The following is a 26,347-nucleotide window of genomic DNA, read 5'->3' as shown; positions in this document are numbered from 1 at the left end:
CAAATACTCCCAGGACAGGTACAGCACAGGGTTAGATAAAGTGCAAAAATCCCTCGACACTGTCCCCATCAAACACTGCCAGGACAGGCACAGCACGGGGATAGATACAGAGTAAAGCTCCCTCGACACTGTCCCCATCAAACACTCCCAGGACAGGTACAGCACGGGGTTAGATACAGAGTAAAGCTCCCTCTACACTGTCTCCACCAAACACTCCCAGGACCGGTACAGCACGGGGTTAGATACAGAATAAAGCTCCCTCTACACTGTCCCCATCAAAAATTCTCAGGACAGGTACAGCACCGGGTTAGATACAGAGTAAAGCTCCCTCGACACTGTCCCCATCAAACACTCCCAGGACAGACACAGCACAGGGTTAGATGCAGAGTAAAGCTCCCTCTACACTGTCTCCACCAAACACTCCCAGGACAGGTCCAGCGCGGGGTTAGATACAGAGTAAAGCTTCCTCTAAACTGTCCCCATCAAACACACCCAGGACAGGTACAGCACGGGATTAGATACAGAGTAAAGCTTCCTCTACACTGTCCCCATCAAACACTCCCAGGACAGGTACAGCAGGGGGTGAGATACAGAGTAAAGCTCCCGCTACACTGTCCCCATCAAACACTCCCAGGACCGGTACAGCACGGGGTTAGATACAGAATAAAGCTCCCTCTACACTGACGCCATCAAACACCCTCAGGACAGGTACAGCACGGGGTTAGATACAGAGTAACGCTCCCTCTACACTGTCCCCATCAAACACTCCCAGGACAGGTACAGCACAGGGTTAGATACAGAGTAAAGCTCCCTCTACACTGTCCCCATCAAACACTCCCAGGACAGGTACAGCACAGGGTTAGATACAGAGTAAAGCTACCTCGACACTGTCCCCATCACACACTCCCAGGACAGGTACACAACAGGGTTAGATACAGAGTAAAGATCCCTCTGCACTGTCCCCATCAAACACTCCCAGGACAGGAACAGCACGGGGTTAGATACAGAGTAAAGCTCCCTCTGCACTGTCCCCATCAAATATTCTCATGACAGGTACAGCATGGGGTTAGATACAGAGTAAAGCTCCCTCCACACAGTCCCCATCAAACACTCCCAGGACAGGTACAGCACGGGATTAGATACAGAGTAAAGCTCCCTCTACACTGTCCCCATCAAATACTCCCATGACAGGTACAGCACGGGGTTAGATACAGAGGAAAGCTCCCTCTACAGTGCCCCCATCAAACACTCCCAGGACAGGTACAGCACGGGGTTAGATACAGAGTAAAGCTCCCTCTGCACTGTCCCCATCAAATATTCTCATGACAGGTACAGCATGGGGTTAGATACAGAGTAAAGCTCCCTCCACACAGTCCCCATCAAACACTCCCAGGACAGGTACAGCACGGGATTAGATACAGAGTAAAGCTCCCTCTACACTGTCCCCATCAAATACTCCCATGACAGGTACAGCACGGGGTTAGATACAGAGGAAAGCTCCCTCTACAGTGCCCCCATCAAACACTCCCAGGACAGGTACAGCACGGGGTTAGATGCAGAGTAAAGCTCACTCTACACTGTCCCCATAAAACACTCCCCGGACAGGTACAGCACGGGGTTAGATACAGAGTAAAGCTCCCTCTACACTGCCCCCATCAAACACTCCCACGACAGGTACAGCACAGGGTTAGATACAAAGTAAAGCTCCCTGTACACTGTCACCATCAAACACTCCCAGGACAGGTACAGCACGGGGTTAGATACAGAGTAAAGCTCCCTCTACACTGTCCCCATCAAACACTCCCAGGACAGGAACAGCACGGGGTTAGATACAGAGTAAAGCTCCCTCTACACTGTCCCCATCATACACTCCCAAGGACAGATAGAGCAAGGGGTTAGATACAGAGTAAAGCTCACTCTACACTGTCCCCATCAAACACTCCCAGGACAGGTACAGCAGGGGGTTAGATAGAGACTAAAGCTCCCTCTACGCTGTCCCCATCAAACACTCCCAGGACAGGTACAGCCCGGGGTTAGATACAGAGTAAAGCTCCCTCTACACTGTCCCCATCAAACACTCCCAGGACAGGTACAGCACGGGGTTAGATACAGAGTCAAGCTCCCTCTACACTGTCCCCATCAAATACTCTCATGACAGGTACAGCACGGGGTTAGATATAGAGTAAAGTTCACTCTACACTATCCCCATCAAACACGCCAAGGACATGTACAGCATGGGGTTAGAAACAGAGTAAAGCTCCCTCAACACTGTCCCAATCAAACACTCCCAGGACAGGTACAGCACGGGGATAGATACAGAGTAAGGCTCCCTCGACACTGTCGCCATCAAACACACCCAGGACAGGGACAGCACGGGATTAGATACAGAGTAAAGAACCCTCTAAACTGTCCCCATCAAACACTCCCAGGACAGATACAGCACGGGGTAAGATACAGAGTAAAGCTCCCTCTACACTGTCCCCATCAAACACTCCCAGGACAGGTACAGCACGGGGTTAGATACAGAGTAAAGCTCCCTCGACACTGTTCCCATCAAACACTCCCAGGACAGGTCCAGCACGGGGTTCGATACAGAGTAAAGCTCCCTCTACACGGACCCCATCAAACACGCCCAGGACGGGTACAGCACGGGGTTAGATACAGAGTAAAGCTCCCTCGACACTGTCCCCATCAAACACTGCCCGGACAGGTACAGCACTGGATTAGGTACAGAGTAAAGCTTCCTCTACACTATCCCTTTTAAACACTCCCAGGACAGGTACAGCAGGGGGTTAGATACAGAGTAAAGCTCCCGCTACAGTGTCCCCATCAAACACTCCCAGGACAGGTACAGCAGGGGGTTAGATACAGAGTAAAGCTCCCGCTACACTGTCCCCATCAAACACTCCAAGGACAGGTACAGCAGGGGGTTAGATACAGAGTAAAGCTCCCGCTGCACTGTCCCCATCAAACTCTCCAAGGACAGGTACAGCACAGGGTTTGATACAGAGTAAAGCACCCTCTACACTGTCCCCATCAAACACTCCCAGTACAGGTACAGCACGGGATTAGGTACAGACTAAACCTCCCTCTACACTGTTCCCATCAAACACACTCAGGATAGGTACAGACGGGGTTAGATACAGAGTAAAGCTCCCTCGACACTGTCCCCATCAAATACTCCCAGGACAGGTACAGCACAGGGTTAGATAAAGAGCAAAAATCCCTCGACACTGTCCCCATCAAACACTGCCAGGACAGGCACAGCACGGGGTTAGATACAGAGTAAAGCTCCCTCGACATTGTCCCCATCAAACACTCCCAGGACAGGTACAGCACGGGGTTAGATACAGAGTAAAGCTCACTCTACACTGTCCCCATCAAACACTCCCAGGACCGGTACAGCACGGGGTTAGATACAGAATAAAGCTCCCTCTACACTGTCCCCATCAAAAATTCTCAGGACAGGTACAGCACCGGGTTAGATGCAGAGTAAAGCTCCCTCTACACTGTCTCCACCAAACACTCCCAGGACAGGTCCAGCGCGGGGTTAGATACAGAGTAAAGCTTCCTCTAAACTGTCCCCATCAAACACACCCAGGACAGGTACAGCACGGGATTAGATACAGAGTAAAGCTTCCTCTACACTGTCCCCATCAAACACTCCCAGGACAGGTACAGCAGGGGGTGAGATACAGAGTAAAGCTCCCGCTACACTGTCCCCATCAAACACTCCCAGGACCGGTACAGCACGGGGTTAGATACAGAATAAAGCTCCCTCTACACTGACGCCATCAAACACCCTCAGGACAGGTACAGCACGGGGTTAGATACAGAGTAACGCTCCCTCTACACTGTCCCCATCAAACACTCCCAGGACAGGTACAGCACAGGGTTAGATACAGAGTAAAGCTACCTCGACACTGTCCCCATCACACACTCTCATGACAGGTACAGCACGGGGTTAGATATAGAGTAAAGTTCACTCTACACTATCCCCATCAAACACGCCAAGGACATGTACAGCATGGGGTTAGAAACAGAGTAAAGCTCCCTCAACACTGTCCCAATCAAACACTGCCAGGACAGGTACAGCACGGGGATAGATACAGAGTAAGGCTCCCTCGACACTGTCGCCATCAAACACACCCAGGACAGGGACAGCACGGGATTAGATACAGAGTAAAGAACCCTCTAAACTGTCCCCATCAAACACACCCAGGACAGGTACAGCACGGGGTTAGATACAGAGTAAAGCTTCCTCTACACTGTCCCCTTCAAACACTCCCAGGACAGATACAGCACGGGGTAAGATACAGAGTAAAGCTCCCTCTACACTGTCCCCATCAAACACTCCCAGGACAGGTACAGCACGGGGTTAGATACAGAGTAAAGCTCCCTCTACACTGTTCCCATCAAACACTCCCAGGACAGGTCCAGCACGGGGTTCGATACAGAGTAAAGCTCCCTCTACACTGACCCCATCAAACACGCCCAGGACGGGTACAGCACGGGGTTAGATACAGAATAAAGCTCCCTCTACACTGTCCCCATCAAACATTCTCAGGACAGGTACAGCACAGGGTTAGATACAGAGTAAAGCTAACTCTACACTGTATCCATCAAACTCTCCCAGGACAGATACAGCACGGGGTTAGATACAAAGTAAAGCTGCCTCTACACTGTCCCCATCAAACACTCCCAGGACAGGAACAGCACGGGGTTGGATACAGAGTAAAGCTCCCTCTACACTGTCCCAATCAAACACTCCCAGTACAGGTACAGCACGGGGTTAGGTACAGAGTAAACCTCCCTCTACACTGTCCCCATCAAACACTCCCAGGACAGGAACAGCACGGGGTTAGATACAGAGTAAAGCTCCCTCGACACTGACGACATCAAACACTGCCCGGACAGGTACAGCACGGGATAAGGTACAGAGTAAAGCTTCCTCTACACTATCCCTTTTAAACACTCCCAGGACAGGTACAGCAGGGGGTTAGATACAGAGTAAAGCTCCCGCTACAGTGTCCCCATCAAACACTCCCAGGACAGGTACAGCAGGGGGTTAGATACAGAGTAAAGCTCCCGCTACACTGTCCCCATCAAACACTCCAAGGACAGGTACAGCAGGGGGTTAGATACAGAGTAAAGCTCCCGCTGCACTGTCCCCATCAAACTCTCCAAGGACAGGTACAGCACAGGGTTTGATACAGAGTAAAGCACCCTCTACACTGTCCCCATCAAACACTCCCAGTACAGGTACAGCACGGGATTAGGTACAGACTAAACCTCCCTCTACACTGTTCCCATCAAACACACTCAGGACAGGTACAGACGGGGTTAGATACAGAGTAAAGCTCCCTCGACACTGTCCCCATCAAATACTCCCAGGACAGGTACAGCACAGGGTTAGATAAAGAGCAAAAATCCCTCGACACTGTCCCCATCAAACACTGCCAGGACAGGCACAGCACGGGGTTAGATACAGAGTAAAGCTCCCTCGACACTGTCCCCATCAAACACTCCCAGGACAGGTACAGCACGGGGTTAGATACAGAGTAAAGCTCACTCTACACTGTCCCCATCAAACACTCCCAGGACCGGTACAGCACGGGGTTAGATACAGAATAAAGCTCCCTCTACACTGTCCCCATCAAAAATTCTCAGGACAGGTACAGCACCGGGTTAGATGCAGAGTAAAGCTCCCTCTACACTGTCTCCACCAAACACTCCCAGGACAGGTCCAGCGCGGGGTTAGATACAGAGTAAAGCTTCCTCTAAACTGTCCCCATCAAACACACCCAGGACAGGTACAGCACGGGATTAGATACAGAGTAAAGCTTCCTCTACACTGTCCCCATCAAACACTCCCAGGACAGGTACAGCAGGGGGTGAGATACAGAGTAAAGCTCCCGCTACACTGTCCCCATCAAACACTCCCAGGACCGGTACAGCACGGGGTTAGATACAGAATAAAGCTCCCTCTACACTGACGCCATCAAACGCCCTCAGGACAGGTACAGCACGGGGTTAGATACAGAGTAACGCTCCCTCTACACTGTCCCCATCAAACACTCCCAGGACAGGTACAGCACAGGGTTAGATACAGAGTAAAGCTACCTCGACACTGTCCCCATCACACACTCCCAGGACAGGTACACCACAGGGTTAGATACAGAGTAAAGATCCCTCTGCACTGTCCCCATCAAACACTCCCAGGACAGGAACAGCACGGGGTTAGATACAGAGTAAAGCTCCCTCTGCACTGTCCCCATCAAATACTCTCATGACAGGTACAGCATGGGGTTAGATACAGAGTAAAGCTCCCTCCACACAGTCCCCATCAAACACTCCCAGGACAGGTACAGCACGGGGTTAGATACAGAGTAAAGCTCCCTCTACAGTGCCCCCATCAAACACTCCCAGGACAGGTACAGCACTGGGTTAGATACAGAGTAAAGCTCCCTCTACACTGTCCCCATCAAACACTCCCAGGACAGGTACAGCACGGGGTTAGATGCAGAGTAAAGCTCACTCTACACTGTCCCCATAAAACACTCCCCGGACAGGTACAGCACGGGGTTAGATACAGAGTAAAGCTCCCTCTACACTGCCCCCATCAAACACTCCCACGACAGGTACAGCACAGGGTTAAATACAAAGTAAAGCTCCCTGTACACTGTCACCATCAAACACTCCCAGGACAGGTACAGCACGGGGTTAGATACAGAGTCAAGCTCCCTCTACACTGTCCCCATCAAACACTCCCAGGACAGGAACAGCACGGGGTTAGATACAGAGTAAAGCTCCCTCTACACTGTCCCCATCATACACTCCCAAGGACAGATAGAGAAAGGGGTTAGATACAGAGTAAAGCTCACTCTACACTGTCCCCATCAAACACTCCCAGGACAGGTACAGCACGGGATTAGATACAGAGTAAAGCTCCCTCTACACTGTCCCCATCAAACAGTCCCAGGACAGATACAGCACGGGGTTAGATACAGAGTAAAGCTCCCTCTACACTGTCCCCATCAAACACTCCCAGGACAGGTACAGCAGGGGGTTAGATACAGAGTAAAGCTCCCGCTACACTGTCCCCATCAAACACTCCCAGGACAGGTACAGCAGGGGGTTAGATAGAGACTAAAGCTCCCTCTACACTGTCCCCATCAAACACTCCCAGGACAGGTACAGCACGGGGTTAGATACAGAGTAAAGCTCACTCTACACTGTCCCCATCAAACACTCCCAGGACCGGTACAGCACGGGGTTAGATACAGAATAAAGCTCCCTCGACACTGTCCCCATCAAACACTCCCAGGACAGGTACAGCACGGGGTTAGATACAGAGTAACGCTCCCTCTACACTGTCCCCATCAAACACTCCCAGGACAGGTACAGCAGGGGGTTAGATAGAGACTAAAGCTCCCTCTACACTGTCCCCATCAAACACTCCCAGGACAGGTACAGCACGGGGTTAGATACAGAGTCAAGCTCCCTCTACACTGTCCCCATCAAATACTCTCATGACAGGTACAGCACGGGGTTAGATACAGAGTAAAGCTTCCTCTACACTGTCCCCTTTAAACACTCCCAGGACAGGTACAGCACGGGATTAGATACAGAGTAAAGCTCCCTCTACACTGTTCCCATCAAACACTCCCAGGACAGGTACAGCACGGGATTAGATACAGAGTAAAGCTCCCACTACACTGTCCCCATCAAACACTCCCAGGACAGGTACAGCAGGGGGTTAGATGGAGACTAAAGCTCCCTCTACACTGTCCCCATCAAACACTCCCAGGACAGGTACAGCACGGGGTTAGATACAGAGTAAAGCTCCCTCTACACTGCCCCCATCAAACACTCCCACGACAGGTACAGCACAGGGTTAGATACAGAGTAACGCTCCCTCTACACTGTCCCCATCAAACACTCCCAGGACAGGTACATCACAGGGTTAGATGCAGAGTAAAGCTACCTCGACACTGTCCCCATCACACACTCCCACGACAGGTACAGCACAGGGTTAGATACAAAGTAAAGCTCCCTGTACACTGTCACCATCAAACACTCCCAGGACAGGTACAGCACGGGGTTAGATACAGAGTAAAGCTCCCTCTACACTGTCCCCATCAAACACTCCCAGGACAGGAACAGCACGGGGTTAGATACAGAGTAAAGCTCCCTCTTCACTGTCCCCATCATACACTCCCAAGGACAGATAGAGCAAGGGGTTAGATACAGAGTAAAGCTCACTCTACACTGTCCCCATCAAACACTGCCAGGACAGGTACAGCACGGGATTAGATACAGAGTAAAGCTCCCTCTACACTGTCCCCATCAAACAGTCCCAGGACAGATACAGCACGGGGTTAGATACAGAGTAAAGCTCCCTCTACACTGTCCCCATCAAACACTCCCAGGACAGGTACAGCAGGGGGTTAGATACAGAGTAAAGCTCCCGCTACACTGTCCCCATCAAACACTCCCAGGACAGGTACAGCAGGGGGTTAGATAGAGACTAAAGCTCCCTCTACACTGTCCCCATCAAACACTCCCAGGACAGGTACAGCACGGGGTTAGATACAGAGTAAAGCTCACTCTACACTGTCCCCATCAAACACTCCCAGGACCGGTACAGCACGGGGTTAGATACAGAATAAAGCTCCCTCGACACTGTCCCCATCAAACACTCCTAGATCAGTTGTGAATAGGGTCTGATGAACAATAATACATCGACCTACTTGTTTTTAAGTTCTGAAGTTGCATCCATATCTTTGAACTCTCCTGCGACATGGACAATGCCGTAACAGGTTAATAAAAACGCCAACAGTGTTTGCAGAACTATCTGTAGATGGAAACAGAGGAGATCGGTGTTTTCCTTGCAGAGATGAGCTCCCTCAGTACTGACCCTCTGACAGTGCGGCACTCCCTCAGTACTGACCCTCTGACAGTGCAGCACTCCCTCAGTACTGAACCTCTGACAGTGCGGCACTCCCTCAGTACTGACCCTCTGACAGTGCAGCACTCCCTCAGTGCTGACCCTCTGACAGTGCGGAGCTCCCTCAGAACTGACCCTGTGACAGTGCGGAGCTCCCTCAGTACTGACCCTCCGATACAGCGGCGCTCCCTCAGCACTGACCCTCTGACAGTGCGGCGCTCCCTCAGTACTGACCCTCTGACAGTCCGGCACTCCCTCAGCACTGACCCTCGGACAGTGCGGCGCTCCCTCAGTACTGACCCTCTGACAGTGCGGCACTCCCTCAGTACTGACCCGCTGACAGTGCGGCGCTCCCTCAGTACAGACCCTCCGACAGTGCGGCACTCCCTCAGTACTGACCCTCTGACAGTTCAGCATTCCCTCAGTACTGACCCTCTGACAGTGCGGCGCTCCCTCAGTACTGACCCTCTGACAGTGCGGCGCTCCCTCAGTACAGACCCTCCGACAGTGCGGCACTCCCTCAGTACTGACCCTCTGACAGTTCAGCACTCCCTCAGGACTGACCCTGTGACAGTGTGGCACTCGCTCAGTACTGACCCTCTGACAGTGCGGCGCTCCCTCAGTACTGACCCTCCGACAGTGCGGCACTCCCTCAGTACTGACCCGCTGACAGTGCAGCACTCCCTCAGTACTGACCCTCCGACAGTGCGGCACTCCCTCAGCCCTGACCCTCTGACAGTGCGGAGCTCCCTCAGAACTGACTATAGGATCGACACTGACCCTCTGACAGTGCGGCGCTCCTTCAGTACTGACCCTCTGACAGTGCGGAGCTCCCTCAGAATTAACCCTCCGATACAGCGGCGCTCCCTCAGCACTGACCCTCGGACAGTGCGGCGCTCCCTCAGTACTGACCCTCTGACAGTGCGGCACACCCTCAGTACTGACCCGCTGACAGTGCGGCGCTCCCTCAGTACTGACCCTCTGACAGTGCGGAGCTCCCTCAGAATTGACCCTCCGATACAGCGGCGCTCCCTCAGCACTGACCCTCGGACAGTGCGGCACTCCCTCAGTACTGACCCGCTGACAGTGCGGAGCTCCCGCAGTACTGACCCGCTGACATTGCGGAGCTCCTTAAGCACTGACCCTCCGACAGTGCGGAGCTCCCTCAGTACTGACCCTCCGATACAGCGGCGCTCCCTCAGCACTGACCCTCTGACAGTGCGGCACTCCCTCAGTACTGACCCTCTGACAGTGCGGCGCTCCCTCAGTACTGACCCTCTGACAGTGCGGCTCTCCCTCAGTACTGACCGTCTGACAGTGCGGCACTCCCTCAGTACTGACCCTCTGACAGTGCGGCACTCCCTCAGTACTGACCCTCTGACAGTGCAGCACTCCCTCAGTACTGACCCTCTGACAGTGCAGCACTCCCTCAGTACTGACCAACTGACAGTGCGGCGCTCCCTCAGTACTGACCCTCTGATAGTGCGGCGTTCCCTCAGCACTGACCCTCTGACAGTGCGGCGCTCCCTCAGTACAGACCCTCCGACAGTGCGGCACTCCCTCAGTACTGACCCTCTGACAATTCAGCATTCCCTCAGTACTGACCCTCTGACAGTGCGGCGCTCCCTCAGTACTGACCCTCTGACAGTGCGGCGCTCCCTCAGTACTGACCCTCCGACAGTGCGGCACTCCCTCAGTACTGACCCGCTGACAGTGCAGCACTCCCTCAGTACTGACCCTCCGACAGTGCGGCACTCCCTCAGCCCTGACCCTCTGACAGTGCGGAGCTCCCTCAGAACTGACTATAGGATCGACACTGACCCTCTGACAGTGCGGCGCTCCTTCAGTACTGACCCTCTGACAGTGCGGAGCTCCCTCAGAATTAACCCTCCGATACAGCGGCGCTCCCTCAGCACTGACCCTCGGACAGTGCGGCGCTCCCTCAGTACTGACCCTCTGACAGTGCGGCACACCCTCAGTACTGACCCGCTGACAGTGCGGCGCTCCCTCAGTACTGACCCTCTGACAGTGCGGAGCTCCCTCAGAATTGACCCTCCGATACAGCGGCGCTCCCTCAGCACTGACCCTCGGACAGTGCGGCACTCCCTCAGTACTGACCCGCTGACAGTGCGGAGCTCCCGCAGTACTGACCCGCTGACAGTGTGGCGCTCCCTCAGTACTGACCTGCTGACAGTGCGGCGCTCCCTCAGTATTGACCCGCTGACATTGCGGAGCTCCTTCAGCACTGACCCTCCGACAGTGCGGAGCTCCCTCAGTACTGACCCTCCGATACAGCGGCGCTCCCTCAGCACTGACCCTCTGACAGTGCGGCACTCCCTCAGTACTGACCCTCTGACAGTGCGGCGCTCCCTCAGTACTGACCCTCTGACAGTGCGGCTCTCCCTCAGTACTGACCGTCTGACAGTGCGGCACTCCCTCAGTACTGACCCTCTGACAGTGCGGCACTCCCTCAGTACTGACCCTCTGACAGTGCAGCACTCCCTCAGTACTGACCCTCTGACAGTGCAGCACTCCCTCAGTACTGACCAACTGACAGTGCAGCACTCGCTTAATACTGACCCACTGACAGTGCAGCACTCCCTCAGTACTGACCCTCTGACAGTGCGGCACTCCCTCAGTACTGACCCTCTGACAGTGCGGCGCTCCCTCAGTACTGACCCTCTGATAGTGCGGCGTTCCCTCAGCACTGACCCTCTGACAGTGCGGCGCTCCGTCAGTGCTGACCCTCTGACAGTGCGGCACTCCCTCAGTACTGACCCTCTGACAGTGCGGCATTCCCTCAGTACTGACCCTCTGACAGTGCGGCACTCCCTCAGTACTGACCCTCGGACAGTGCGGTGCTCCCTGAGTACTGACCCTCTGGCAGTGCGGCGCTCCCTCAGTACTGACTCTCTGACAGTGCGGCACTCCCTCAGTACTGACCCACCGACAGTGCGGCACTCCCTCAGTACTGACCCTCTGACAGTGCGGCGCTCCCTCAGTACTGACTCTCTGACAGTGCGGCACTCCCTCAGTACTGTACCTCCGACAGTGTGGCACTCCCTCAGTACTGACCCTATGACAGAGCATCACTCCCTCAGTACTGACCCGCTGACAGTGTGGCGCTCCCTCCGTACTGACCTGCTGACAGTGCGGCGCTCCCTCAGTATTGACCCGCTGACATTGCGGAGCTCCTTCAGCACTGACCCTCCGACAGTGCGGAGCTCCCTCAGTACTGACCCCCCGATACAGCGGCGCTCCCTCAGCACTGATCCTCTGACAGTGCGGCACTCCCTCAGCACTGACCCTCTGACAGTGCGGCACTCCCTCAGTACTGACCCTCTGACAGTGCGGCGCTCCCTCAGTACTGACCGTCTGACAGTGCGGCACTCCCTCAGTACTGACCCTCTGACAGTGCAGCACTCCCTCAGTACTGACCCTCTGACAGTGCAGCACTCCCTCAGTACTGACCCACTGACAGTGCAGCACTCGCTTAATACTGACCCACTGACAGTGCCGCACTCCCTCAGTACTGACGCTCTGAAAGTGCGGCGCTCCCTCAGTACTGACCCTCTGACAGTGCAGCACTCCCTCAGTACTGACCCTCTGACAGTGCAGCACTCGCTTAATACTGACCCACTGACAGTGCCGCACTCCCTCAGTACTGACCCTCTGAAAGTGCGGCACTCCCTCAGTACTGACCCTCTGACAGTGTGGCGTTCCCTCAGCACTGACCCTCTGACAGTGCGGCGCTCCCTCAGTGCTGACCCTCTGACAGTGCGGCACTCCCTCAGTACTGACCCTCTGACAGTGCGGCACTCCCTCAGTACTGACCCTCTGACAGTGCGGTGCTCCCTTAGTACTGACCCTCTGACAGTGCGGCGCTCCCTCAGTACTGACTCTCTGACAGTGCGGCACTCCCTCAGTACTGACCCTCCGACAGTGCGGCACTCCCTCAGTACTGACCCTCTGACAGTGCGGCGCTCCCTCAGTACTGACTCTCTGACAGTGTGGCTCTCCCTCAGTACTGACTCTCTGACAGTGCGGCACTCCCTCAGTACTGACCCTCCGACAGTGTGGCACTCCCTCAGTACTGACCCTATGACAGAGCATCACTCCCTCAGTACTGACCCTCCGACAGTGCGGCAGTCCCTCAGTACTGACCCTCTGACAGTGCGGCAGTCCCTCAGTACTGACCCTCTGACAGTGCGGCACTCCCTCAGTACTGACCCTCTGACAGTGCGGCACTCCCTCAGTACTGACCCTCTGACAGTGCGGCACTCCCTCAGTACTGACCCTCTGACAGTGCGGCGCTCCCTCAGTACTGACCCCCTGACAGTCCGGCGTTCCCTCAGTACTGACTCTCTGAATGTGCGGCACTCCCTCAGTACTGACCCTCCGACAGTGCGGCACTCCCTCAGTACTGACCCTCTGACAGTGCGGCACTCCCTCAGCCCTGACCCTCCGATACAGCAGCGCTCCCTCAGCACTGACCTCCCCCCCCCAAACAACGCTGTACTCCCTTAGTACTGATCCTGTGACAGTTGCCAGCAAAGATAGTGTTTAGTCAATGATGCCTTCAGTGTTATGCTACAGTAAAAGCTTCAATCCATGTCAGCTTGTGGCAATCCTTCAGCTATTATTTGGAGAAGAGTAGGTAGAGCCGACAAGCGATATTAGAAGGGTGAGTGAGTGTCGTTAGGGGACATTCTCTGTCGGTCATGGGGCCTCACTTTACCCCTCCGCCAGCACGATGCAAATCAGATGGTGTCGACACTTCCCATGCTGACATCAGTGGGAGCTTGCTGGGCACTAATTGGCCGGCATCCCGGCAGCGAGCGCACTCCGCTGGCTGTGAGGCGCCCCATGCCATCCCGCGGTCTGCGAAGGGGCAGCGGAGGAGGGAGTTGCGACATACTTACGTCGATGGGGAGCGTTTCGTTCTCTTTCTCCGTCAGTCGCATGTACGATCGATCTGTCAAGAGGGAGAGAGAGCGGCAGAGTGAAAGAGGTGGTTTCGTGCGAGGGTAAAAATATATTCCCCTTCTCCCCCCCCCACCCCCCGCCCCATTTGGCTTCCCCCCCTCAAGCACGTCGAACACGGTTTACCACGAGTACTCCCTGTGACAGCGAGTTCCTTACTCCCACACAAACGACAAAAGCATCTCAGCTCTCAATCCACTTTCAAATACAGTGAGCACTCAGGCAAACTTGCTTCAGAGATGTTCTTTGAGACCTGTTTTCAGAGACAGACCAGAATCCTGGCAGAACAATGCAGGAACTCCAGCTGAAGTCTTCAGAAGCTGTCTTCACGGTTTGACTTCCAGGAACTGTAAGGTTTTCGGGCAATTCGGCCCTTTTTGGACTGCCCAAGAATAAAACTCAGAGACTGTAAACTGACTTTTCAGCCAAGAGAACGGAACCAGTTCTCCCAGCAGGCTTGGTCCGCTGAGCTGAGTAGGGACATAAGTACATAAGTATTTACAAACCCCCCCCCTAGGAGCTACAAGGAAGAAGGAGCCAGACAACGAGATAACATCAAAACACAGACAAAGGGGCACGGGAATACACAGGAGGCTCGCCTGCAAGCAGGACAATGGGATGGTCATAGCCCCATGCAAATGTAAATGACCTGGCCTCCACCAGAGCAGAATCCAATCAACACCCCATCAACATAGCAGCTATCTCCGGAGCAGATGGAAGACGTTGAAAATCTTCACAAGGGAGCTCAACCTCGTTATCTCGAAAAGCAGACTGGAGGCGGACCTAGGGGAGGTACTCCCATCTCGACAGGTCTGACCGGCTCAAAGGGGGCAGGACCAGCGGGAACTTTAAACCTTACCTTTTTCAATGCAAAAGGGGCTGGCCGATCACAGGACAAAGCCAGGTAAAACAATATAAAAGGGGCTGTGTTTTCGATTGGGGCGCTCTTGGCTCTTGGCTCGACCTCTCCACCTTTGACTTGACCTCTGCAGCCTGTGACCGTAAGTACCCTGCAGCAGCTTGCGAAACTCCCTTGACTTTAATAGTGGTTGAGGCTTTGGAGAAGGGAACTTGTTTTGTGTCTTGTGCTATTGCTAAAACTGTGTAATCATAAGATTTTTCGTTGTGTCCGTTATAGTACTTTTTGAATAGACTTAGTTTGTTTTAGAGTTTAAGATTTTATTATATTTTCTTCTGTTGATGATTTTGACCTGGGTTTTGCAATAAACCTTGATTTGCTGATAATTGGAGTCGTTTAAATTCTTCAATCTTTCACCAGCGATCTCTGACCAAGTCATTGTTAAAATATTCCTCACCTTAATTCCGGGTTCAAGAATCAAGGGTCATCTTGAGCGATTCACTCAGGACAGGCTGCTGGTTAGGTAACAAACAGCAGTGTCCTATTCTCTCTCTTGGGAAAGCTACTCTAGCAAAGTAGGAACCGGGTGGGTGTTGCACCACCGGCAAGAGAGAGAATCACCTGGGCATTGGTAGGGGTCTGGAGATCTGTGTGATATAAGCCTCAGGCTGCCGGTTAGGGATAAACGGCAGGCTTGATTCAGTGCTCTCTTCAGTAGAAGTGTCCCAGTGCGGCATCCCCTGGACTCTGAAGTTTCAGTGCCAGCTGGAGAGAGACACACACAGATACTCAAACCCCAGATATCGGCCCAGTAGTGGAGTAGCAGAGATGGCACCCTCTACAATGGCGAGCCAGCCAGGAGCCCGGTGGTTTGGAGTATGTGACTTGGCAGAGGGGGTGAGGGAACGAAGCAAAATGGAGGAGAGAATATCCTCGTATTTGTGGCAAAAGGTCAACCTCACCAAACCTTGGGTTTCAGAATTAATCAATGCGGAGCAACCGGTAATGGCAGCGGCTGCATGGACAGAAAGCAAGGCGCACAAAAGGCACTTGGAGAAGGCAGTTTGGCTGGTTTGCCTGTCCGAGCAGGTAGTCAAGACAGAGGATAGGGTCGAAGAGTTAGAGCAGGAGTTGAGAGAAGTGAGGGCCAGCGTAGGGGACAGCGCTAGCGCAGCGGAACGACTGCGGGAGGAATTGGCAGAAATTAAACAGGACAGCGCGAGTGTAGCGGAACGACTGCGGGAAGAAATGGCAGAAATGAAACAGGAAAGCGAGTCTAACCGGTGTGAGAAGGACTATCTCCACTGCCAGATAGTGGAGGTAAAGAAAAGGAACGGAGGCTCCAGGAACTCTATGCTCAGAGTACAGAGCAGTGTAGGAAGCTGGAGGGGAAGTTCCGGGACATCCAGGCAGCGTACCGAGTGGCTCGCGAGGAAGTAGGGGACTGGGCCCATGGGCCGTGCCAGGCACGAATAACGGAGTTGGAGGAGACCTTGTCCAAGTTCAGGGGACAGATACACCTGGTAGGTCCAGGGGGGTTCCCTAGGGGCAAGGTGCTCCTCGCAGCGGATGATTCCCCAAAGGCCAAGGGGAATAGACCGCCTCCTGAGGCACCGGGATTGTGTCCGGGTCGGCAGGGGGGGATCGGACTGCACGTTCAGGGGCAAGTCCAAGGGTGGTCGGCAGGGTACCCCCAGCTGGCGGCGTGTCCGCCTGGTTTCGTATGTGGGTCCCCATGGGATGGGGACAGACCGCTGCCTGGGAGGCCGGTGATGGGGCCGGGTCAGCAGGTAGGGTTTGGACCGCCCGGTCAGGGGCAGGTCCAAGGGGGGTCAGTGGTGTATCCCCAGATAGCGGCGTCTCCTATATGGGTAGTTAGCCCGGGGACAGGGGGGCTACCCAACGGGGCAGGAGAGCTGGACAGTGGGGAGGAGGAGCAGGAACCCCAGGTAGGGCAGATGTGCCCTGTCAGACAAAGAAGGTATGGTCCCCCGGCGGGGCTGGCGAATAGGGGACCGGTTGAGGGCGACATTATCATTCCTCATGGGGCATCCGCGCTCAGGGGGATGGTGGCCCACGTTCCCAGGCTAACTCCAAAAGGGGATCCGTCGCTTCATTTTATGGAGGTGGAACAGGCAGCCAGCATTAATGACTGCGACGAGGGGGAGCAAATAAGGATGCTCCTGATGACCCTAGATGCACAGCTATGCAGGACAGTGACCTCTGGGAATGGGGGAAGACCTGACACATGGGCGGCAGCACAGACTGCTGTTCTGGAGGCGATGGGCTTGAATCTGGGGAGCCCTTTCATGAGGGTGGGGGAAACCAAGCAGCAACCAGGGGAATCTCCCACCATGTTCGCAGACAGGCTGTGGACTGTCTATATGGAGGCATGCGGGGTTCCCGCGGATAGACGGAATTTAGGGGAAAGAACCGCCCACTGGCTGAAGACCCTAGTTGCCAACTGTCTCCCTAACGTTAGGGCAAAAGCCGAACACTGGTTCGACCCGCAGAGTCCGGACCTTAATGAGGAAGAGGTCCTTAGGAAACTTACCCTCGCATATCGTAATGGGGAGAGGGGTGAGGACAAGCCCCTTAAGGGTAGGGTGCATGAAATCGCGCCAGCAGCCCCTAAGAGAGAGTGGAAGCATGAGGGCACCCGGACCTCCGACGAGAAACCGGTATGCTACGGGTGTGGGAAGGCCGGGCATTTCAAGAGGGAATGTAAAAACCCTAGCAAGCAGGAGAGGGCTCCCGCAGTAGAGAGTCAGACCCCGGCGGTAGGAGCAGCTGCCCCGGGAACCATCGAGATAAGTAAAATTTTAGCCCTTTTGCAAGGCTCAGGACAGGTGGCAATGGCAACGGGCCAGGGCCTGCCCGCACCCACACCACAAGAACCCGTATGACTACCCAGGGAGCAGCCTCAGGAAAAAGGGAGCGCAGGGGTAGTTCTAGCCCCAGACCCTGGTCCGGTCCAGGTGCAGGGTCCCATTCTGGAGGCTTCCTCAGCGGCTATTTGCAGTTTAAATCCCTTAAGGTGGGACCCATGCGAACGCCACATCAGCCAATTTAAATTGTTCCACCCCATAAGGGCAAGAAAGAGCAAGATGGGGGGGAAGACTGGGGGTGGTAGTGGAGAAACCCCCCGTAGAATTAACGACGGTGGGGGAGGTCCCTGGCTCCACGGTCACACAACCGGGGACAAGGTGCTGTCCCGAAGGGGCAGTCCCAAAGAGACCGACAGTGCTGCAAGCACCCAGCCCAGGGACAGTAACGATTCCCAAGCCTTTACCTGTGGATCAGGTAGCCTGCCTTAGTATAGAGGCTAAGGAGGCGGAGGAAGTGGAGGTATCACCTTGGGCTTGGGAACCAGTCAGGGGACGAAGGAACAATCGGGTCTCCAAGCCCCCGGTAAGATGGTCCCCATCACACCTCCCTGTCACCCGGTCCCGCAGTAAGGGGGCCCGAGTAGAAGGAAGCGATGAGGGATCACCGAACCCTGTTGGGAAAGGAGAGGCAAGGGGCAGCCCGAACCCCCGGGAGGGGACGGTCTGGCCCGAGCCGTTGGACCAAACAGGTGAACTGCCCCAGTTTAGCGGGGCACAGTTTTAATTTGGCCACCCGGAGACGGGTGGCATTGTATATAGCATTCCCCCCCTGTTAGTTCTAATTAGTGTGTAGTGGTGTGTGAATTATTTAGGATCGTGGGATCACAGAAGCGCCTAGTGCAATGGTAAAATGATGAAGCACCAGGCACTAGGACCCTGGTGCAGCCGGGCTGTAAACACAGAATCACAGACAGGCTGCGGCAACTTCAAAGCGGGAGCTGCTGCTGCCGCCGGATAGCAGCAGGCACTAGGACCCTGGGGAGCCGGTCTGTAAACACAGAATCACAGACAGGCTGCGGCAACTTCAAAGCAGGAGCTGCTGCCGCCGCTGGATAGAACCCATGCACTTTAAGGTAGGTAGTTCTGTGGAGGCAAGGATGTGTTTTGTTTTTTTTACAGATGGGGCACCCGACGGTGTGGAGTTTGCTGATCCTGGCGATGGTGGGACCGGGAGAACTCCGCAGAGGCGAGACAGAAGAGTCCTTTGTCTATGGGTGTTCTGGCGGCAGAGCCCCCCTGGTCACTACCGGACAGGGAAACCAGGTGGCCATAGAGCAGGCCCGCTACTCACACCTGGGGAGGTGGCCTGGGTGGCTGGGGTCGAACTCGACCAGGTACTCCAGCCACCAGAGCTTCACCTATGGAGAGGCCTCGGTACTCTGCGAGGAGATACAGGTGGCGACTGACCGGGTTAGGGTGACTGAGGGCAGGCGGGTGTGTTTAACCTGTGAGGGGGACGTTCCTTTGGGGAGATGGTGGTGGCTCAGGAAGCTGAGCCTGGACATGAGGGATCGGACCTCGGACTGGGAACGAATGGACAACGACACCTACCGGACCATCACGGGGTCACCGGGTAAGATCACCGTTTGCTGGGATAAGTGGTGGGCTTCCGACCAGGGCATTTATTTGTGTTCATGGGGATCTACCAAGGCATGTCCACAAGGGGCATTAATCACTTTTGTAAGGTAGTGGCAGAACCCAGGGAACGGGATAAATTGACCGCAGTGGGGAGGGATGTGTAACGCCCAGGGAAGGGATGACTGTAAAAGCTACCGAACTGCTGGTTCAGGTAAAGCGACCCCTGCCCACAGCCCAACCGATCGACCCTCACAACTGTCCGATCACCACCAGGGGGGCCTGAGAATGGTTTAGTGTTTGCCCCCACAAAGAAAATGTTGTACAGGGGGTACATTATGCTGTCGCCTCAGTTGGACTAAACCTCTCAGCTGCAGGTATCGACGATGGAGGAAAAATGAAGAGCCTTCAACGGGAAGAAGCGAAGTGCAGCCAAGAAAGGAGGATCCTTGGTGAAATAAAGAGATGCAATTGTAAATAGTTGTATGGATTCGCGGGTTTCAGTTACTTGATTGTGATATATGTACAGGGACCCTTACGTTTGGGGTTCCGGTGAAATGTGTATATGTTACTGTGTGTTTGGATTAAGTATGGTCTTGTCTTTCCCTTTCATTGAAATCAGGGGCAGCCTAGATTAAGGGAACTGTCTTGGGACTTGTAGTTTCGCATGTTGTTGGGGGGGGGGCCTACGGTCCACACAAAAGGAAATAATTGCCCTTCACCTGTGTCGATACGGTCCAAGCAGGTAGGGACGTATCGAAGGGGCATCTGTAAGGTTTTCGGGCAATTCGGCCCTTTTTGGACTGCCCAAGAATAAAACTCAGAGACTGTAAACTGACTTTTCAGCCAAGAGAACGGAACCAGTTCTCCCAGCAGGCTTGGTCCGCTGAGCTGAGTAGGGACATAAGTACATAAGTATTTACAAACCCCCCCCCTAGGAGCTACAAGGAAGAAGGAGCCAGACAACGAGATAACATCAAAACACAGACAAAGGGGCACGGGAATACACAGGAGGCTCGCCTGCAAGCAGGACAATGGGATGGTCATAGCCCCATGCAAATGTAAATGACCTGGCCTCCACCAGAGCAGAATCCAATCAACACCCCATCAACATAGCAGCTATCTCCGGAGCAGATGGAAGACGTTGAAAATTTTCACAAGGGAGCTCAACCTCGTTATCTCGAAAAGCAGACTGGAGGCGGACCTTGGGGAGGTACTCCCATCTCGACAGGTCTGACCGGCTCAAAGGGGGCAGGACCAGCGGGAACTTTAAACCTTACCTTTTTCAATGCAAAAGGGGCTGGCCGATCACAGGACAAAGCCAGGTAAAACAATATAAAAGGGGCTGTGTTTTCGATTGGGGCGCTCTTGGCTCTTGGCTCGACCTCTCCACCTTTGACTTGACCTCTGCAGCCTGTGACCGTAAGTACCCTGCAGCAGCTTGCGAAACTCCCTTGACTTTAATAGTGGTTGAGGCTTTGGGGAAGGGAACTTGTTTTGTGTCTTGTGCTATTGCTAAAACTGTGTAATCATAAGATTTTTCGTTGTGTCCGTTATAGTACTTTTTGAATAGACTTAGTTTGTTTTAGAGTTTAAGATTTTATTATATTTTCTTCTGTTGATGATTTTGACCTGGGTTTTGCAATTAACCTTGATTTGCTGATAATTGGAGTCGTTTAAATTCTTCAATCTTTCACCAGCGATCTCTGACCAAGTCATTGTTAAAATATTCCTCACCTTAATTCCGGGTTCAAGAATCAAGGGTCATCTTGAGCGATTCACTCAGGACAGACTGCTGGTTAGGTAATAAACAGCAGTGTCCTATTCTCTCTCTTGGGAAAGCTACTCTAGCAAAGTAGGAACCGGGTGGGTGTTGCACCACCGGCAAGAGAGAGAATCACCTGGGCATTGGTAGGGGTCTGGAGATCTGTGTGATATAAGCCTCAGGCTGCCGGTTAGGGATAAACGGCAGGCTTGATTCAGTGCTCTCTTCAGTGGAAGTGTCCCAGTGCGGCATCCCCTGGACTCTGAAGTTTCAGTGCCAGCTGGAGAGAGACACACACAGATACTCAAACCCCAGATATCGGCCCAGTAGTGGAGTAGCAGAGATGGCACCCTCTACAGGTTTACCACGAGTACTCCCTGTGACAGCGAGTTCCTTACTCCCACACAAACGACAAAAGCATCTCAGCTCTCAATCCACTTTCAAATACAGTGAGCACTCAGGCAAACTTGCTTCAGAGATGTTCTTTGAGACCTGTTTTCAGAGACCGACCAGAATCCTGGCAGAACAATGCAGGAACTCCAGCTGAAGTCTTCAGAAGCTGTCTTCACGGTTTGACTTCCAGGAACCCACTGCAAACTCCTATCGGCCTCAACTCAACTGGAGCTGCCGATTCTGTCCGCAGGCAAATCCTGAACTCGCTGACTTGAGATCGGCTGCTTCTGGTCGATCCCCAGGCAAATCTTTAACTGAACTGTATTGAGAGCAGATGCTTGATTTCTGCTCACACCCCAATCTCAAGCTCAACTTCTCTGAAAAATGCCTGGTAGTCTAGCTCCTCCCATTAGTTACATCATCCCAATTGAACACACTGTATCTAATTAACTACTCCATGGGGTATCCTCTGAATCCAAACAAAACTGCATTAGCCCAAGCTTTTACGATGCTTTAATTGCATCTCTGGCTCTTTTAAACCAGGATTCTTTGCAAACACTACTAACACACTAACCTAGGCTTTTAACCCTTACTGCACCAAGTATCTTTAACATGTCTGAAATTCCTACATTCATGACACCGGGTAAAGAGAGGGGAGGTAATGGTGAAGTGGTAGCGTCACCTGTATGGCAATCCAGAGGTTGAGGCTAACGCACTCGGGACAGGTGTTCGAATCCCACCGCGGAGCAGAAATTCAAATGAATAAAATCTCGAGTTTAGCGTTAATCTCAGTAATGATGACCCTGAAACTATCATTAATGGTCAGAAAAACTCACAAGTTACGTCCACACCCCACAGCCAATGGTTGACTCTTTAACGGCCACTCAGAAAGGTGCTCAGTTCAGGGGCAATTAGGGATGGGCAACAAATGCCGAGCCTTGCCCTGCGATGTGAGGTTGGCCACTTTGGCAGGAAGAATAAATAAGCAGAACATTATTGAAACGGAGAGGAATTGGAGAAGTGTGCGGTACAGAGGGATCAGGGTGTCCCGGCCCACAAATCACAAACCGTTAGCACGCAAATGCAGCAAGTGATTAGGGAGGCATGTTGAACGTTGTTCTTTATTGTGAGGGGAGGGGGGATGGAGTATAAAGGTTGTGAGGTTTTACTGTAACTGGACAGGGCGTTTCCGCAGATGGAGTACTGTGTACAGTTTTGCTCTCCTTACTCTCGGAGGGAGAGAGTCGCATTGGGAAGGTTCACCGGGACGATCCCTCGGAGAAAAGCGGGGCTGTGATTTGTCACACGAGGAAAGTTTTGAGTAAGTTGGGACACTGCACACATTGGAGTTTCGGAGTCAGAGCGGAGCAGAGATTTAAAGAGCGGGAGCCGAGAGTCAGAGTGGAGATGTAAGGAGCGGTGTGGGCTGAGAGTCAGAGCGGAGATTTAAAGAGTGGGAGATGAGAGTCAGAGCGGAGATTTAAAGAGCGGTGTGGGCGGAGAGTCAGAGCGGAGATTTAAAGAGCGGGAGCTGAGAGTCAGAGCGAAGATTTCAAATCCGGGGTGAGCGGAGAGTCAGAGCGGAGATTTAAAGAGCGGTGTGGGCTGAGAGTCAGAGCGGAGATTTAAAGAGCGGGAGCTGAGAGTCAGAGCGGAGATTTAAAGAGCGGGAGCTGAGAGTCGGACGGGAGATTTAAAGAGCGGGAGCTCAGGGTCAGAGCGGAGATTTAAAGAGCGGGAGCTGAGAGACGGAGCGGAGATTTAAAGAGCGGGAGCTGAGAGTCGAAGCGGAGATTTAAAGAGGGGGAACTGAAAGTCAGAGCGGAGATTTAAAGAGCGGGGGCTGAGAGTCAGAGCGGAGATTTAAAGAGCGGGGGCTGAGAGTCAGAGGGTAGATTTAAAGAGCGGGAACTGAAAGTCAGAGCGGAGATTTAAAGAGCAGGAGCTGAGAGATGGAGCGGAGATTTAAAGAGCGAGAGCTGAGAGTCAGAGCGGAGATTTAAAGAGCGGCGGCTGAGAGTCAGAGCGGAGATTTAAAGAGCGGGAGCTGAGAGTCGGAGCGGAGATTTAAAGCGCGGGAACTGAAAGTCAGAGCGGAGATTTAAAGAGCGGGAGCTGAGAGTCGGACCGGAGATTTAAAGAGCGGGAACTGAAAGTCAGAGCGGAGATTTAAAGAGCGGGAGCTGAGAGCGGAGCGGAGATTTAAAGAGCGGGAGCTGAGAGTCAGAACGGAGTTTTAAGAGCGGGGGCTGAGAGTCAGAGCGGAGATTTAAAGAGCGGGGGCTGAGAGTCAGAGGGGAGATTTAAAGAGCGGGAACTGAAAGTCAGAGCGGAGATTTAAAGAGCAGGAGCTGAGAGATGGAGCGGAGATTTAAAGAGCGAGAGCTGAGAGTCAGAGCGGAGATTTAAAGAGCGGGGGCTGAGAGTCAGAGCGGAGATTTAAAGAGCGGGAGCTGAGAGTCGGAGCGGAGATTTAAAGAGCGGGAACTGAAAGTCAGAGCGGAGATTTAAAGAGCGGGAGCTGAGAGTCGGAGCGGAGATTTAAAGAGCGGGAACTGAAAGTCAGAGCGGAGATTTAAAGAGCGGGAGCTGAAAGACGGAGCGGAGATATAAAGAGCGGGAGCTGAGAGTCAGAGCGGAGATTTAAAGAGCGGTGTGGGCTGAGAGTCAGAGCGGAGATTTAAAGAGCGGGAGCTGAGAGTCAGAGCGGAGATTTAAAGAGCGGGAGCTGAAAGTCAGAGCGGAGATTTAAAGAGCGGGAACTGAAAGTCAGAGCGGAGATTTAAAGAGCGGGAGCTGAGAGACGGAGCGGAGATTTAAAGAGCGGTGTGGGCTGAGAGTCAGAGCGGAGATTTAAAGAGAGGGAGCTGAGAGTCGGAGCGGAGATTTAAAGAGCGGGAGCTGAGAGTCGGAGCGGAGATTTAAAGAGCGGGAACTGAAAGTCAGAGCGGAGATTTAAAGAGCGGTGTGGGCTGAGAGTCAGAGCGGAGATTTAAAGAGAGGGAGCTGAGAGTCGGAGCGGAGATTTAAAGAGCGGGAGCTGAGAGTCGGAGCGGAGATTTAAAGAGCGGGAACTGAAAGTCAGAGCGGAGATTTAAAGAGCGGGAGCTGAGAGACGGAGCGGAGATTTAAAGAGCGAGAGCTGAGAGTCAGAACGGAGATTTAAAGAGCGGGGGCTGAGAGTCAGAGCGGAGATTTAAAGAGCGGGATCTGAGAGTCGGAGCGGAGATTTAAAGAGCGGGAACTGAAAGTCAGAGCGGAGATTTCAAATCCGGGTGAGCGGAGAGTCAGAGCGGAGATTTAAAGAGCGATGTGGGCTGAGAGTCACAGCGGAGATTTAAAGAGCGGGAGCTGAGAGTCAGAGCGGAGATTTAAAGAGCGGGGGCTGAGAGTCAGAGCGGAGATTTAAAGAGCGGCAGCGGAGAGTCAGAGCGGGGGCTGAGAGTCAGAGCGGAGATTTAAAGAGCGGGAGCTGAGAGTCACAGCGGAGATTTCAAATCAGGGGTGAGCGGAGAGTCAGAGCGGAGATTTAAAGAGCGGTGTGGGCTGAGAGTCAGAGCGGAGATTTAAAGAGCGGGAGCTGAGAGTCAGAGCGGAGATTTAAAAAGCGGGAGCTGAGAGTCGGAGCGGAGATTTAAAGAGCGGGGGCTGAGAGTCAGAGCGGAGATTTAAAGAGCGGGAGCGGAGAGTCGGAGCGGAGATTTAAAGAGCGGGAGCTGAGAGTCAGAGCGGAGATTTAAAGAGCGGGAGCTGAGAGTCGGAGTGGAGATTTAAAGAGCGGGAGCTCAGGGTCAGAGCGGAGATTTAAAGAGCGGGAGCTGAGAGACGGAGCGGAGATTTAAAGAGCGGGAGCTGAGAGTCGGAGCGGAGATTTAAAGAGGGGGAACTGAAAGTCAGAGCGGAGATTTAAAGAGCGGGAGCTGAGAGATGGAGCGGAGATTTAAAGAGCGAGAGCTGAGAGTCAGAGCGGAGATTTAAAGAGCGGGGGCTGAGAGTCAGAGCGGAGATTTAAAGAGCGGGGGCTGAGAGTCAGAGGGGAGATTTAAAGAGCGGGAACTGAAAGTCAGAGCGGAGATTTAAAGAGCAGGAGCTGAGAGATGGAGTGGAGATTTAAAGAGCGAGAGCTGAGAGTCAGAGCGGAGATTTAAAGAGCGGGGGCTGAGAGTCAGAGCGGAGGTTTAAAGAGCGGGAGCTGAGAGTCGGAGCGGAGATTTAAAGAGAGGGAACTGAAAGTCAGAGCGGAGATTTAAAGAGCGGGAGCTGAAAGTCGGAGCGGAGATATAAAGAGCGGTGTGGGCTGAGAGTCAGAGCGGAGATTTAAAGAGCGGGAGCTGAGAGTCAGAGCGGAGATTTAAAGAGCGGGAGCTGAAAGTCAGAGCGGAGATTTAAAGAGCGGGAACTGAAAGTCGGAGCGGAGATTTAAAGAGCGGGAACTGAAAGTCAGAGCGGAGATTTAAAGAGCGGGAGCTGAGAGACGGAGCGGAGATTTAAAGAGCGAGAGCTGAGAGTCAGAACGGAGATTTAAAGAGCGGGGGCTGAGAGTCAGAGCGGAGATTTAAAGAGCGGGAGCTGAGAGTCGGAGCGGAGATTTAAAGAGCGGGAACTGAAAGTCAGAGCGGAGATTTAAAGAGCGGGAGCTGAGAGTCGGAGCGGAGATTTAAAGAGCGGGAACTGAAAGTCAGAGCGGAGATTTAAAGAGCGGGAGCTGAGAGACGGAGCGGAGATTTAAAGAGCGGGAGCTGAGAGTCAGAGCGGAGATTTAAAGAGCGGTGTGGGCTGTGAGTCAGAGCGGAGATTTAAAGACCGGGAGCTGAGAGTCAGAGCGGAGATTTAAAGAGCGGGAGCTGAGTGTCGGAGCGGGGATTTAAAGATCGGGAGCGGAGAGTTTGAGCGGAGATTTAATGAGTGGGAGCTGAGAGTCAGAGCGGAGATTT

At 53.5% G+C, this 26,347-nt stretch overlaps 1 protein-coding gene across 2 annotated transcripts in view; it reads right to left on the bottom strand.

Annotated features, from left to right (window-relative positions):
- Positions 1–26,347, bottom strand: part of mmgt1 (membrane magnesium transporter 1) — an 85,994-nt gene that overhangs the window by 51,119 nt on the left and 8,528 nt on the right. For both annotated transcript variants that reach the window (XM_072484069.1, XM_072484070.1), the window contains exons 3-4: positions 13,873–13,925; positions 8,754–8,857 (exon numbers count right to left, since the gene is read on the bottom strand). In XM_072484069.1, the coding sequence (XP_072340170.1) occupies positions 8,754–8,857; positions 13,873–13,925 (157 nt within the window). The remainder of the gene's footprint in view (positions 1–8,753; positions 8,858–13,872; positions 13,926–26,347) is intronic.

Source organism: Scyliorhinus torazame, chromosome 19, assembly GCF_047496885.1.
Source record: "Scyliorhinus torazame isolate Kashiwa2021f chromosome 19, sScyTor2.1, whole genome shotgun sequence".
NCBI lineage: Eukaryota > Metazoa > Chordata > Chondrichthyes > Carcharhiniformes > Scyliorhinidae > Scyliorhinus > Scyliorhinus torazame.
The sequence above is the reverse complement of the archived record's forward strand: the minus strand, read 5'-3'. Positions and strand labels throughout refer to the sequence as shown.